Raw genomic sequence first — 16,418 nt, 5'->3', positions numbered from 1 at the left:
TGCATTGTTCTGTATCCATATAAAAATGAAGCTTTTAAAAGTAACCTACATACCAGTTAAACCTGGTGTGTATTTACAGCTCTGATTATAGTATTCAAAGATGACATTCCAGGGAGGCTGTGGCTGTAACACATTAAATAAGCATTGGGCAGAGCACTTCTCGGTGTATCAGCAGTCACATTTTAGAGGGTTTTGAGGATTATTTGATGGAAAGCATGTTTTATGAAATTTTTCTTGCACTTCTCTTGTCAAAAGCAACACTTTGCATCTCGATGCCTTGTTTAGATTTTCTTTAATGCTGAGCTGTCTTCTGAGTATGTACAGATACAACACAGACGTTTAGCAGCTGAGTGAGAAGTAGTGCAATAGATGAGTTAAACGGAGCTTAGATACGATATTAGGAATAAAGTTCTTTATTGTGAGGGGGGTGAGGCAGTGGCACAGGTTGCCCAGAAAAACTGTAGATGCCGCATCCCTGGCAGTGCTCAAGACTGGATGGGGCTTGGAGCATCCCGGTGGAAGGTGTCCCTACCCACGGCAGGGGGGTGGGTCCAGATGAGCTTTAAGGTCTTTTACAGCCCAAACCATTCTGCGATTTTATGACTCTGTGGAAGTGCCGGCTTGATCAGGGAGCAGGCCAGGAGCGGGAGGTCCCTGCAGCTACGCAGCAAAGGCTGGTGGTTAGCCCGACACGGAACAGGGTCCCCGAGCGGCGGGGGCTGCCGGCTGGCTCGGGCAGAGCCCCGCAGGCACTCCCGGGGCGCGGGGAGCCCGCGGAGGGCGCGGGCCCCGCCCCGAGAGGCGGGCGGGCGGGCGGCGCCGCAGAAATGGCCGGCGCCGCGCGGGGCCGTGGCTGGGGGCGGGCCTGGGCGGCGCCGGGTCCGTGATGCGACTCGGCGTCGCCGCGCTGCCGCGGGATCGCTCCTTCCGCTGTCTCCCCGCTCGGGACGAGCGCTGGGGAGCGCCGCCGCCACGGGCCGGGGCCATGTTGGGCGGCGGGGCCAGGGCGGCCAAGCCGTCCTTCGTGTCCTACATCAGCCCGGAGGTGCGGGGCCGGGCGGGCGGGGCCGGGCAGCCTCGGGCTCCCCGGCCGGGGCGCGGGGAGCGCTGCGGGGCGGGGGGAGCGGGGCCGGGGCTGCCGCTGGGCACTGCGGGGCTCAGCCTGCCTGGGCGTGAAGAGCTAAAAAACAGAGCTGGCTGGTCAGCGGAGTTGTTTCTCTAAGCCGTGGCCAGATGTCGGGCTGCGCTTGTTCGCCCGTAAGGTGGGACTTTCCGAACCTGTTGTTCTTATTGTCCCTGAAGAGCATCACTTCGCGTTCTTCTCGGTGGGCTCCTTGCTCTCAGTTCCGCCAATGGAAAGCCCTGGATATCCTTCCTTAACAGCTCGGTGTTGAATTCTTGGCAGTGTGTGTATTTCTGTGTGTATCTTTGGTATTGTTCTGCCTGTTGTCTTTTCACTTATTTGTTGAAACTTATTGTTGACAGCTTGATCAAAGTGATCTTAGACTCAGTTTACTGAGGTCATCTTGTTAGCGCATGGTATTAGGTCAGTATTGTTTTTCTGTATTCCATCATTCTTATTCCTGGTAAACAGCTGTTTTCTAGGAAAAACATTTGATTAATATGAGCCATAAGTGTTGGGAACTTCCCTCTCCTAGTTCTTTGTAATCTGTGTCAAACTGATTCTTCTTAATTGTTAATTCTCTTGAGAGCTTCTTAAGGGAGAGATTTTTTGTCGATCTTGTTAGTTAGTGCAGAGTGTGTCACTGATAGGACCTTGGTGAATCTGACGGTTTTATTTTACACTGGATCTGAATGAACAATCAGAGTTGTTATAGCCAAAATCAGCTGTGGTATTTAAAACTTATATCCTTAGTTTGTGATAGCATATCTGGTTTTTATATGTTTTTCAGTCCTGATGGCTTGTAGTTTCATCCGTTTACTTTGAAAGTTTTCTCTCTTTCTTATATTTCCATGTGAAAACAGATGGAAGTCATAGGTACAAATATTTCTGGAGTCAGCAAATATATCCTTGTCTAAGGTCACTTTTTCACCTTTGGAAAGTACCTTATACAAATATACAAGGAACTGGATTTTGTGAAACAAGCAACTTCACTTGTTGGACTTACTGGAAGACATTTCACCATTTAAATGAGTGTGGTGTATGGCTAAAGCTTGCTAGAAAAAACGGCTGATTGAAAAGAGCAAAGTAAATATATACACTGTGCAGCAAGATCCCAGATAGTAAAGAGTACTTTAATTTGATTTTAAATGCAGTGATGTAATGTTTCAAATATGATCCTGATGGCTGTAGAAGGAGTAACTAAGGTATGTAACACTGGAAGATGAGCTCTTTATGAAATATCCTGATTCAGTAGACATTGCTGTCATTAAGTCTTTTGTGTTCTTGCTGCTTTTAAGCCTCTCCATGTTTCACTTAAACATTTAAGAATTTCGTGCATTCTTGCAGCAGGAACTTTGTGTTATAGATGTGACTTCTGCCATTGAATGGATGTCCCTTTTGCACCTTCAAAGACACAGTGAAGCTGAGGTCTGATGTGATTAGCAAGTAAAGCAAGTTTGACTGTCCTGTTGACAGCATATGACTGCCTTAATGGTTACACAGGAAACTGAAGACTTTAGTCACTTTTGTGAGAATTTAAAATAAAATTTTAGGTGTATGATGAAACCTGTGAGGCTATTTTGTTGTCTAGAAAAAGCATGTTGATTAAATATCCTAAAGGAAGCAGAAGTGAACCTCTCTCACAGAGCTGTGTGGACCCAGGAAAAACAACTTCCTGAACTCAGGTTTCCTGTACAAGTTAACTTCCATGTAGTTGAGTTTTAAAAGGAACTAGGCAGCTGAAACAGTGGAAATTCTGATTTCTTTTACTTGGAACATAGTTGGGTCAACTGGGAGCTTTCATCAAGCTATTTTAACTTCCAGATGCTCAGGGAAGAAGTACTGGAAACAGGTGTGATGCTTCCTCTGGCAGGCCACGTCAGAAGGTGAGAAACAGCAGTTCAGGGGCTTGATGAGCTTGAGATTTCAGCTGTGTAGGATTGGAGTTAATGGTGGACTTCTCCATTAATTTGCAGAGCCTTGCCTTGAATCTGTTTGTATGTACTTCCAGGCTGAGGCAAGATTTCCAATCACCCACTATGCAGTACAGAGCAATAGAGTCATGTTAGCTGTAGCCCTCCCTTACTTGCAGCCTCCAGCTCTGTGGTCTTGCCCTGGTTCACTTGGGAAGCTGTTTTAAGGCCTTAAACTGCTGCTCCCAGGTTAGGGAAGCCCTGCAGCAGGGAAATTTACAGGTAGAGCTGAGTTTTTGGTATTGTATTTTGGTATTAGTTTTGGGTTTAGCCCCACCTTGTTTAGTCCATTTTCTGATACCTCAGGGACACATTCAGCAATACTCTGAAAAATAAAATTAAGCTGGCTTTAAGCTGCTGTGTGTGCTAATTTGAATATGAAATGAAGCAGGAATTCTATCTGTATTAGTATATGACCACATGGAAACAAGGAGTGAAAAGAAAATGCTGCTTATTAAAGAAACAGAAGTATGTTTTGCTGTGAAACCCCAGAATGTCTGGAAAAGCAGCGTTTTTAACATCTGACTAAATATAACCTAGCTAGGCTCTGCTGTATGGAACTGCAAATCAATCAGTGGTCTGTTGAGAGTGAGACCGTAGGATGTTGATATTAATGACACACTTCCCCTCAGGACAGACTTGGCTACCCTGCAGGAAGTGGGGTGAATACTAAGGTATAAAGTCAATATTTTGACATTTCAGATCACAGACTTAGAATATGTGTCTGTGGAGACAGTGAAACAAGGACCAGTGAATTACTTCATGATTTCTGACTCTTTCAGACTTTGAAAACTGAAGTTATTTACATGTGAAACAAGCTGGATTGTATTTTCCTAAAAATCTTAATTTGCATAAAAAATTAGATTTCAAATTTGATGTCAAATGGTATTTTTGCATGTATTCTTCGCAGCTATATCCTTCATATTCATTCTTACGGGATGTTTTTCCCTGTGTTAGCTTTTAAAATATGGAAGAGGTTGTTCTGCTGCATGCAGTTTCTCTCTGAAATCTGGGGTACACCACAAACTGCTGAGGGTAACTTTGATGCCTTAAGTGCTGTCTCTCAGATCCCGCGCTCATAAACACTGTGAATACTTCTTGCTTGTAAGTTCTGGCTTGATACTTTGTGTTCTGTAGTGATCGGTCCTAAAAACATACATCCCTCCTCCAAAACTGGGGTGGTGGAGTTGAAGGGGGGAATAAGGAATAGGAGTTGGTGGACAGCTGGCATGATATGGGGGAAACCAGGCGCTGATGTCAGAGGAGATGGACTGGACAATGTGAGGAAAGAGGAAAGGATAAGAGATGAAACGGATGGGGAAAACACATGCTATGATCTAACAGACTTCTGGATAAGGGAGCTGTGAAAGGAAGGAAAACAAGCAGTTAGAGATTATTCTCAGCAATGTTATTAAAGTGTAGTAAGCATATGCTGTGGGTTGTATGGTGTGTAGCATGGGATTAGGCTTGTTTGACCAACAAAGAGTTCTTCAGAAAACACCAGGTAAGTCATGTGGTTTGTTTCTGGATGCAAAGTAGATACTCAGCATTTGCACGGGTGTTTTCTCTTTTGCATGGAATTCCAGTGGAACTGTTCCACAAAAGTTTATTTTACTCAGGACCCCTGTATTCACTTGTTGGAGCACCACAACTGATTTGCAGGTCTTTCGGTACACAGTTTGACTTTCACAGCTGATAACTTTCTTAAGTATATATTTATCTTTATTTCACCCTTCTTTTTAGTGAAGTAAATATGAAAAAAACAGATGCTCATAGCAAACTTCACCAGGATGTAGATCTTCCCTGCGCATAACTTACTTGTGGAAAACTATATAAAAAGATCAGAATATTCAATATTCTTGCAGCACTGTTTGCTGTCAGCTTTGAAAGCTGTCAGCTGTTTTAGACAGTACCCTTCATAGCCTGGAAGTGATCACTTCTTCCTTCATTATTTGAATCTTTCAAACATATTTTCTCAGCATGTTTAGTAAGTCTCGTTTTTCTCTGTTGGAATTACGTGTAGCACAAATGTCCAGCTATGGATCAGTGTCAGCGTTAATGTAGGGTAAGGTAGGTTCAGAGTTTATAGTTTGAAGCAGCAGACTATGCATGGTGTCTCTGCTGGGGATGAAGGGAACATCCAAGATCAGCAGGCATATATCTGTATTAAAAAAACCCAAACAGATTCTCTTATCAAGGTCTGGATTCTGGTCCAGAATCCAGACCTTGAAAAACATTCTGGAATGTTTTTCCTCTTTACTTATTTCCAGTACACAGTTGTTTACCCCCCTGTGGATTGAGAGGAATTGTTTTCAGTTGTGGTGACTGACACTGTATGACAAAAAGCAGAAGTCTTTTCCTGCTCCACCTGTTAAGACCCTGTTAATATACCATAACTCCTACTTGACCTTGTTGCCCTAACTTTTGTTGCCTCATTCATGCCTTCAGCACTTGGGGAAGACTTGTTTCCCCAGACCGGCTTGAGGAAAATACTTTAACCCCTTTCAATATATTTTTTGGAGGAGAGCTGACTGTAGTCCCTGGGTATTGCAAACTGTGCAGTTGTTCCTTATATTCGGGTAAAAAACAAGAAGAGAACTTTCCTTAAGGAAAACAGTGTTTTGTTTTCTGTTAGCAAGAAGAAAGGGGATGTATTATTAATTAATTTGGTGTGACATGTCAGCTTGAAGTTTTGGCATGATTTGGTGCTCTCTACTGTTAAAATTGATTAGAAGCCTGGAAGAAGGAATATAGCACAAGGTAAGTGCACAGGTAAGAAGCATCTCTTAGAAAGAAGTTTCTAAAACCTTCCGCAGAATTGAGGTTTTTGCCTCAGAAATTACAGAAACAAAATTAATTTTCCTCATTTACATGGTGTCCTGTGGGTGACTGCTTTTAACTGTGGCTGGTAGTAGGGCTTCCCATGTTTTATTTTAAGTAAGAAGTGACAAAATGTTGCTTGGGGCATTCAGAACAGGGGAACTACAGATGAAAAGCTCTATCTAGAGGTTTGTATAGCTTTCAGTGGTCACATATGGAAAGTACTTGCATGCTTAGCTTCAACAAATGGTAGAGGGTGAAGATTTCTGACGTCCAATGTACTCAGTAGCTTGCAGAAAGGAGGCAGACTTCTGCTTCTTCCCTTTCTTTTGTTTGTGTGCTCATCTGACCTGTTGATGAGCCAGTTCTGCTAACAGTAGGCATTAACAATAAAACCAAATGTAGGACAAGTACGTACTTCCCAGCTGATTTTACAAATCAGGTTACCTCACCATCTTGTCAGACAAACCCAGGGATAAAGGAGTGGGTGGGTAAATGTGAACGTTTGACTGATTAAAGGGGCGTTGAGCATAATGAAATGAAACAGGCTCTTCAGTTAGTGGTAAGATCTGTGTTGCCCCAAAACTTATATTTGTTATAAAAATAAAGTTGAAACAAAGTGGAGATGCCAGCTGAATTTACATATACGTTCCTACACAACTTGAACTGACTCATGGTGAGTTAATTTTTCTCGCAGATCTTTACCTTCTCAGTGAAAAGAGCAAATGCAAAATGTGACAGTAGTAGAATCTAATGTATTTTCATACCCTCCGTAGGAAAATGAATGCAGCAGCATGGATTCTTCAGCAGCACTCATGGCTTGAAGTCTAGCTCTGTCTATCTATATGTATCAAAACCACCTTTAATATGTTTATGAATTTACTGTGGGAACGTAAATGCTGAATTTGAAATAGAACTCTTCTGGAGGCTTAACTCTTGGAGTCTGTTGAATGTTACAGGAATTCTGCCTATCATAAGCACTTCAGTGTCTGTAGGCCTTTTTCAAGAAAGTGAAACTGGATTTTGCAAGGTGATCTCAGTGTTTGTGGTCTCTAATCTGCTGTGATGCGATTTGATTAAACTTCTAATTCTGTCAGAAGATAACCAATTTTAACTTGGAACAAAAAACTTGTAACCACTTGTTCAAGATTTGCTGGTGAAACCCATTATAAAAGCTTCATTGCATTTTAACAATTGGTGTATGCTCAGAGAACTTCTTTGGCATCAGATTTTCAGTTCAGTTCTGTCAACACTAGCATAAACTGGTACTGATGGCAATAAGCATGAACACTGTATGTGCAGAACAGTAGTTATTACATTCTTTCTGGCATCTCCCAGTCAGAGGTGCTGGAAAAGCACATGGCTGGTATAACTGCTTTACTGTTCCGTAGAAGTGATTGTTGGCATGCAGTTTTTTGAGCAGTGTTGCGTGTAGTTGGACACAGAGTGATTGTATAGGGCAAAGCTGTTAAAGGCACTTGTAAACCTAAAGTTTAGCTTAAAGTTACCATTGGTGAAGATGAAGCAATGCGCAGAATAAATAAATAGACTCCACAACCTGGGGTAGTTCTGAAGTGGGTATGTATTGTCAGCGCCGACACAAGTGAGATCGCTCTCCAAGACTTGTGCCATGAGCTTTAGTCAGACCCAAACCTTTATTCCCAAAGGTATTCCATATGCAGTACATTACACTTCTCTGTGCATATTGAACCCCTGGCCCCGCCTGCCCTCGCCTCTCATGCTGAATAGGTCCACGCCCTTCTGGGCACACGTGGTTTGCTGTGGTGGTCGCATGGGGGTCTTTTGGTGGTCTCTGAAGCTGAAGATCGTGGTCTTCTTCATGGTTGAACTTTTGAACTCTTCTGCTCTGCGCATGGGCTTTCAGTCTTTTGGTGCTTATCTGAGTACATCTATCAGTTTTGATAAGCTTGGAGATAGAGGAGCTTCTTTATCTGGCTTCTTTGTATTTTTGGTCCTTTTTGTTATTGTTCTTTATGCAAGAAGCTTCAGTAATTTGCATTCTTTTATGCCCTTTTGTACCTTGGCAGAGGTTTCTTAAGAAAAAGGTTAAAATTCAACACATAACTCTACAAGCTAGAATATGAATGCTTAATTCATTTTGTTAACTTAAGTGAATTCCAAAAATCTGTTTCAAAAAGACAATGCTGGGGGAAGAAAAGGTGTATATATTTCTCCTCTAAATGCAGAAATATTCAGTTTAAGTTAACTTTCTAGTTGACAAGCCTGAACTTTGATTAAATATTAGTTCTACAGCATCCACACTTAGAAGACAAAGACAGCAAACTGGGATTTGTTTCCTCTATTAGCTATCAGCTGTAGTTATAGATCTCTTTTTTCACATCACTACTACTTTTCATTTTATAACCTTTTTCTCTTTTCAGCCTATCTTGAACATCTCTGCTGTTCTCATGATGTGGTTTCCTGGTGGTTTTAGCTTTGCTGTGCAGCCTTCAAACTTAGTTCTAGGTCTTCTGAGTATGGAGTGCAAGTGTTTATATGAATGGCAGAGGCTGTTTATTTTTATACTCTCAGGGGCTTTTGTTTCTCTGTATTTAATCCAGGAAAATTATTATTGCTTATATCATCTTCTGATTCCTTGCTTTGAATTGCAGTTGGTGACTGGATGCTGGTGACAAACTGAAATTAGCTTGCTTACTGCTGTGCCTCTGGGGAGGGGGGAGGTTTTCCAATTAACTAATGGTTTTCCAGAAAGGCTCCAATGTGATTTGGACTTGGAGGAGGAAGTCCTGAACAGGCTGAGCAGGAAGGGTGTAGCATCCCCTCTAGTTTAATAGTCTTTTGGCTGGAGATTTTAGCCCATCTGTCAGTGCCTAAAGGCTAGAATAAGCAGCACAGAGAATTTAATATGTTTACTTTGTGCAATTTGGGTCTAAACTGAAGGATCTCCTGTCACCAGGTTTTACCTCTTAGCTCCAAGATCCTGAAATACCTTTCTATGTAGTCATGTTAGTGCTATTTAAGTAACTTCTATACTTTGGTTGAAATGTGTGTAAAAAATCAGAAGCAGGGAGTCATGGATGAAACTTGAAAAACTGAAGGGTGCATTAGAAAAATAGCAAGTCATATATGGAAAAGCTTATGAATGAGCTGGGAGATGGTGCTGTAATACTAAGTTTATGCTTATCCATTTAGGTATGCTGAGAGAACTTAAAAAATATTGGTAATGTTTTATTTCTGTCTTTTGCACAAACAGTGCATTTTTTTGTGTATTCACAGACATATGTAACTGGCACTATGAATGTCAAAACGATTACTTAGCAAATAGATTTCTGACGTTAAGTGGAAAGATCAAATTGCAGACATAGACTCCTTTCATTTAGAAGGCTTTTTTTCTTAATTTTTATTTGCCAGAATGTGAGGAATTAAAATGGGGAGGTGTAGTTCTTTACAGCATGTGTTGAAGGAATGATCTTTGCAAAGTAATAATTACTCTTTCTCTCTTTAGGAGATACACATAAAGGAACCCATAGAAAAGGAAGTAAATCCTCACTTATTACCAGGTAACTGTTGTATATTACTAGATTTAAGTAGTAAAAATTAATGATTAATGAATAATATTTCCGTGTTTTGCAGCAACCACTCATGTGACATCAGTGTCACAAGTCGTAAAATACAGGGTTTGGCTTAACAACCCATGCGGGTTGAAATGTTTTTAACATCTCTATCTGCATGGGATGTTGAAAACTGTAAAAACGGGTTTTTTACAGAGTTCAGTATCCTCGTGTAAGCTGTATGTGGAGAACTGTCAACACTTGAGTTTGCCCCGTTTCTTAAAGTTGGGTGGGTTTTGTTTGTTTGGAACTGAAGACAAGAACTGGAGGAAATTTGCCTTCTAGTGGCTGGTCTCTACTGTGAATTACTTGGGCCTTCCAATATTTTTTTTTACTGTTAATATTTTCTTTTGTAAATTACAATGACTTCTTGTATAAAAATATTTTCTAAGATAAGGAAAGACCAAATACATGTAAAAGTCCACAAACTAATACTCTTCTGTTGCATTTCCTACACTTTTTAGACCAAGAGTCTGTCTGATCACCTCTATTAAAACTTTACTTTCTTAAATTTGAAGTTCAGTTCTGGTGAATTCTAACAAGAGCACTTAATTGACTATTATTTATGCAAACTTGTATTTGAGACTTCCAAAATAGCCTTGGGACCTGTAAAATAGTCAAAGCTATGAAAAAAAATAACTACAGTGAACCTGAAATAATAAATTTAAATGTTTCAGCATTCTTGAAGTTTAACAGTAAGGAATATTGGAATAATTTTCAATGTGTTTATTGACTATATAAACTGCTCTTGTTGTTGATTTTTTTTTTTTTCAACTACACATTTGAATGATTGCTATTCTTCTGCCATTTGGAGCAGGCCATGACACAGGTACCTGTGGTTACAGAACTCCCAAACATCTGCAGTTCAGGCATTCTGGAATAACATTAGTAACTTGGAAGGCTCTCAATGTGCTGATTCCAGGAGCTGCCTCGTAGTGGCTTTGTTTAACAGTGATGAACTATCTTCAGGCATACAGTTCTGAGAAACTGTCAGGAAGTTATTGCTGCAAGTGAGATAATAGTTGAAATAATTCAGTTGTAAATGTCAGTTGATGTTGCAAGTCAGTGTTTCTTCTCTACAGGTGAACTGTTGCTTTGTGAAGCCAGCACAGTGTACAAGTATGTGCAAGAAGATGGGTCAAATCGTGGCACTTACGGGAAACTCGTGTGCACAAACTTTAAGATTTCTTTCCTTGATGATGATTCTGCTTCAGATGATAATGTAAGAAAACAAGTCTTCTATTATGACTAAACAGACTCTGCATAAATAATCATATCTTCCCCTTATATAAAGATGCAGAATAACATAAATGTATAGTATTTCCTAATGGGTGCAGAATAACTTGAATCAGTCTGCATCTGCTTGATCCTCCCTCCAAGCTCTAATGACTACATTAAGCAAAGGCAGTGCAAGCATTTATGTGGACACTTAGATTAGACATAGTTTATAACTCTTCATATTTTGTGAGTTGACAAAGCTAAAGTTAAAAGAACCCACTGTTTTGCGAACTAATCCACAGTTTGTTTAAAACTAATTTCTGACTCTTTGTCTTGGTAGCATTTGTGGAAGTGAGAGTGTCTCTGATGGTGGATAACATCTGCCTGATTTGACTTTAGGCTACATCTGTGGAATCATTTCAGGCTGTACAAGACAGAGCAAGCTAATACTCAGTGGAAATGCTCTGAAAAATTATATGGCTCCATAAAACTCTGAATTATTTCATTCAAAGTCCAGTGTTTACTGAAAAGATTTTAAAACCTAGTGCTGTTGAGCTTGCAAACACTGAAAAAGTGAAAAACTCCCCAGATCTTAAAAATTATTTTGATCTTTTTTCCTTTGGTTTAGGTGCTCAAATTGAACTGTCAGGAGAGAATGGTAATGCCACAATGCTTTTGATGAGTTTAAGCATTGAAATAGTTTAGTTCATTTAGTTGCTAGAAGTGAAAAGAGAATCGAATGGCTCCCATGTTCAAGGTCATCTTGACAGTTAAGGACATTGAGAATAATATTATTTGAAACGTGTTGATTGTAGTCAGAAGTTTCTTGGGGTTAAATATCACAAAGTTTAAACATTAAACTAAGGCTTCTGCAGCCAAGTACAAATTATTGGACCTTCTGGAATTAGGACAAAGCTGCAGAATCGTTTGACGTAAATCTCAAGTGAACTGTGGAAACTTGGTCATGCTAATTTCTGTTCCATTGCTGGCTTTGAACCTTGGGTTTATAACATGCCAACTATATTTCTTTAAACAAAAATTCAGGGTTAGCTCCCTGCTTCAGAGTACTGCAGACCTGAAAGTAACTCGAATAAGGTTAACTCTGTTCACAGTAAAATATAATTTTCTGATATGGTGTACATCAGCTGTTTGGTAACAATATTGAAAATAGTGTTTAACTGTGGCATCACTAAAATGCCATTTCTAAATGTACTAATGGAAATGTAGAAGTGAAGGGAACTCCAAAACACTTCAAGTTTGGTTGCACCATAGATAAGTTAATTGGGTTGTGTGTGTGTCTTCACTTTACCCGGTCATAAATCTGATTTTAATGTTATTATGCTCTTGGGATACTTTTCTTTTAAGTGACTTTGCATTTCCTGCCAGGTTCTCATAGCAAGGAAACTTGTCATAAAAGGGCTTGGATTACATGAAGCTACTGTATTTCCTGTTTACTACAATGATTCTAATTTGAAGAGTGACTCTCAACAGAAATGTATGCTTTGAAGTTATTTGAAAAGTAAAAACCATATCTACATTTCAAGAATGGCTGAGACTTAAGTGAAGCTATATTGTGTGTGTAACTTGCATCCTTCTGTACTTTAATAACTGTTCTTCAGTGTCCTGCCTTACACAGTTTATAAGAATAAGAAGTAATGCTGATAGTAAAACAGGGCATGGAAAGCCTTTACTTGGCAGAAGGTGGTACTGTAGTGTGACATTTTTATGATTTTTTTCATGTTTCTAGGAGCCACAATTTAAAAATAAGATTGTAGGAGAAAATGACATAACTCTGCAATGCGTAGATCAAATATATGGAGGTAAGTCAGCTTTTTACCCCTGGGGGTCTTAGAGTGCTGGTGCTCCTTGTACAAATACATCCTTTTTAGAAAACCAATACGTATTTTAAAAGCAGCTGCAGTTATATATAGTGATGAAATGACAGATAAGAAATATATCAGAACCCAGTCTTATCCCTCAAGCTTGTCAAATAAATTTTAATTTATTTGATTAATTGTCCACTGTATCAGACAGAATGATTCCTGCAAAATGCAGTGGTTCAAAGCAGAGAGTGTACTGTGAAAAGTCCCTAAATTTGCTAGACGAGGATCTTTCAATGTATCAACTATTTCTATAAATATTGATACATTCACTTAATTTGAGCAATAGCAGTACAGGTACCAAATTCTCAAACAATTGTTTTTGTTTGTCTAAGGGAACTTTGTTTTATAAGATACATGATATCTTCACCATATTAAAGGACATAGAAAAGGAGGTTTTAATTGCCAGCTAAATCAAGTGCTTTGCATGGGGGCTTAGAGATGTGCCAGTATTGCTAAAAAAGATAAATGAGAATGGGGCTGATAATTTTAAGGATGGGAAGGCTTTATTGAGAATCCTGTTCTTGGACTAATTATGGTGGTGTGGATTTGTGAAGGAGTGAACTGGGGCAGACCAGTGATGGTTTTGATACTTTAGTTTTATGTACAGTGGCCCAGCTGGCAGCACTTGATGTTGTGAAATGGTACATCCTCAAAGAGAAATGAGCAGAGGTTTGCCTTGGGGACTTCCTAGTGGTTAAAAAAATATTTTTAAGGAACTTAGAGTACTCTCAGATGTCTGGGGACTTCCCCTTGGGTTAAACTACTTAATTGTTCTTTATGTATCTTGAAACTTTAAATCTGGTGTGCAGTCAGAATGTGAATAGATATAACCACTGAGCAGCTGGTTTGCTGCAAATTTGCCTTTTACCTTGTATGAAGTAATTTGATGGGTTTTAAAAGAAAAGGCTTGCCAGCCTGTGTTGTACGATGCTTGTTTTGTCTTGAGAAAACTTGGGCTTGAATTAGTTTCTTGAGAATTCTGAAGTCAGTCAGGTACAACTTTATCAACATTGCAAGTACTACTTTTTGATATTTACTTTCCCTTTTAATTTTGCAGTTTATGATGAGAAAAAGAAACTTCTAACAGGACAGCTAAGAAAATACCCAGAGAAGTTAATTATCTATTGTAAAGACCTCAGAGTATTTAACTTCTGCCTGAGATACACAAAAGAAGAGGAAGTGAAAAGAGTACGTATAGTAACTTAATTTGCTTTTCTATTTTTAGCTTGGTGTTTGATGTTGTGAGGGTGAGGGAAGGATGAAGTTCACCCTGAAACTTAGAAATGTTTTCTGATCATTTCCAACTAAGACAGAAAATAAAAGATTGATTTTATTAAACATTTCATTGTGCATAGCAGTTAAAAGACAGGTGCAGTGGCTCTTTAAAGAAAACTGGAACTTGGGAGTGCTACAGGAAATTAGGTCCAGCTCAGACAAGCTGTAAAGCTGTTCTATTTGTGACATGTAATTTCATTGTGTTTTAGACTTCAATATAGGGTTACTTTCCTGATAAGTTTAGATTTTTTGAGAAGTTAGTCTGACCTCCAAACTAAGAGTCAAGTAACTTTATTTAAATAAGAGTAATTCTGGAGATTGAACATATATAATACTACTTAGACAAAGCAGATACAGTGTCTTGCAGAAAACAGAGAAACCTTCCTAAAAGTCAGGTTTCAGTTGTTGGGGATAGAACCCATCAGTTTTGTTTAAAACCTGGATGGAGGGGTTGGTAAAAAAAAAAACAGACTTGATGTGTGTTTGGGTGTTAATTCTTGGTCCTTTTTTAGATCGTCAGTGGTATAGTTCATCATAGCCAGACTCCTAAGCTGCTTAAACGTTTGTTTCTGTTCTCTTATGCATCAGCTGCTCCGAACAACACAGGTAAATGCTTTTTTGATCTGTTTGTTGCATAATTAGTTTGTTAAGCAGTCTGGGAGGTCTATAGTTGAGTTTGTGCTCAGCTTATGACTGTATCCTGCTGGCAGGTAGCCTTAAAAGATCAATTTTTTTTGTTGTACATGTTCTAAAAACCTCTAAATTGTCTCCTGTCTCCAAAATTGTTGGTTTTGGTGTCCTTTGGGAAGTTGCACAGAAATTTTCCAAGCAGGAGTAGCATCCCTGGATTGAAAACCTATTGTGATTAAAATGTGCAAATGGTTTTTACATGGTACATCTAGAAAATACTTTGCTTGTTTTTATCAGTGTGTTTTTTCTGTATTAGTGCTGTGAGCCAAACTTCCTGCTCTTAATTCTGAAATTACTGCATTTGCAGTGGCATCCTATGAGAAAGTATTTCCCCTTTTGCTCTTATTTGTAATATGCTTCTTCCTGACAATTGCAAAAAAAGCATGGGTTTGCAAGGCATCTGACTTCCTCTTATATCTGACTTATGACATAATCTTCCCACTTGATCAAACTTGGATGAATAATACATTAGGCTGCAAAATTCTGGACAAAAAATTGTTGGTGTACTTTCTAGCATTCTGTAATTCAGACTTAATAGTGCTAGGAACCTGATCCTTAGTGCACCAGCAACACAGCAACTCCTTTCACAGAGGGAGGTTTTGATGTATGCAAGGTATTATTCAAACACTTGCCAAAATACGTCAAGGGTTTTCAGGATCATTGAGGTTAGAAGAAGCCTCTGGAGACAGTCTAGTCATGTTCTTGTCCATATGCCCCTTTTCAGAGTAGGGTTATCTGCATCAAGTTTAGTCATGTCCAGTTGGGTTTTGACTATCTCCAAGTATTGAGACTTCACAGCCTTTCTGGAGGGTCAGTCATTGTTTGACCCTCCTTGTAGTGAAAAACATTGCTGCTATGTGAGTGTGGGATTTGCTGTAGTTCAGCTTGTGCATAACTGCCTCTTGTCAAGTCACTGAGTCTGGATCCATTTTCTGTACTCTCCTCCCTGTTCCACCTCCAGTGTGTATATACACAGGGAGATTGGCCCTGGCTGAGCCCTCTTTTCTGAGTGATCCCAGCTCTGTCTCTCCTCATATCAGGTGTTTTGAGCCCTTTAATGATCACAGAAGGCCTTCACTGGACCGGGTTCAGGAGCCTTCAGAGGGGAGCCCAGCCCTGGGCACAGCCCTCCAGCTGAGAGCAGTGGTGCCTTCATTCTGCTGGTACACAGGGCTTTGCTAAATGCAGCCCAGGAGCATGCTGCCTGTTTGCTGCAAGGAAGGGCACACTGCTGGCTCAGATAGTTCCTGCAGGCTTCACCTGAAACTGGTGTTCTGTTTCAGCTGCAGACAATAGAAAGACTTCAAGCTTTTCCAGGTAGAGACTGAGCCTGGGAGAAGCCTTCTCTTTACATCGAAGTGCTGTCCCACAGTTCTTTCCTATTTTAATAGCTGTTTTCCGTAGTAAGTGGCTTGGTGTCATTCTTCTTAAAATTACTATAGGATAAGCCAAATAGACTGTAGAAATTTTTTTTGTCTCTCACAGTGATAGCTCTAAAATCTTGTCTCCAAGAGCTCATCAATAGAGTTCTGTTCTGAGCTGTAAATTTTTCATCTACCTTATCTTCTTACAGTGAAAAGTTTCAAGTTGCCATTGTGTCTTCCATGGAAATTACAGCTCTGTTTGCTATTTCAGTGTTAGCTGATATTGTAGAATGTGATTAATTAGGATGTGTGCTTAAAACAATTGATATTACTCCATAAATTATATGGTTATTATACAAGATCTGAGGCTAAATCAAGCTGCTGTCTTTAACTGTTTCTGAGGTGGCTAAGTAGAATTACAGGGAAGAATCTAAGTTGAAAACGTTAAGACTGAATTGCTGTAATTAATTTTCTGCTTT

The 16,418-nt window shown here is 39.8% G+C and overlaps 1 protein-coding gene across 1 annotated transcript in view; it reads left to right on the top strand.

The window, feature by feature from the left end:
- The first annotated feature begins 867 nt into the window (after nucleotides 1-867).
- MTMR12 (myotubularin related protein 12) overlaps nucleotides 868-16,418 on the top strand; it is a 33,642-nt gene continuing 18,091 nt past the window's right edge. Inside the window, exons 1-6 of the mRNA XM_002191417.7 lie at nucleotides 868-1,045; nucleotides 9,404-9,458; nucleotides 10,592-10,731; nucleotides 12,475-12,547; nucleotides 13,668-13,798; nucleotides 14,398-14,491. Of these exons, the coding sequence (XP_002191453.2) occupies nucleotides 887-1,045; nucleotides 9,404-9,458; nucleotides 10,592-10,731; nucleotides 12,475-12,547; nucleotides 13,668-13,798; nucleotides 14,398-14,491 (652 nt within the window). The 5' untranslated portion in view covers nucleotides 868-886. The remainder of the gene's footprint in view (nucleotides 1,046-9,403; nucleotides 9,459-10,591; nucleotides 10,732-12,474; nucleotides 12,548-13,667; nucleotides 13,799-14,397; nucleotides 14,492-16,418) is intronic.

Source organism: Taeniopygia guttata, chromosome Z (assembly GCF_048771995.1).
Source record: "Taeniopygia guttata chromosome Z, bTaeGut7.mat, whole genome shotgun sequence".
Taxonomy (NCBI): domain Eukaryota; kingdom Metazoa; phylum Chordata; class Aves; order Passeriformes; family Estrildidae; genus Taeniopygia; species Taeniopygia guttata.
Note: the sequence above shows the minus strand (reverse complement) of the source record. Positions and strands in the feature narration are given on the sequence as shown.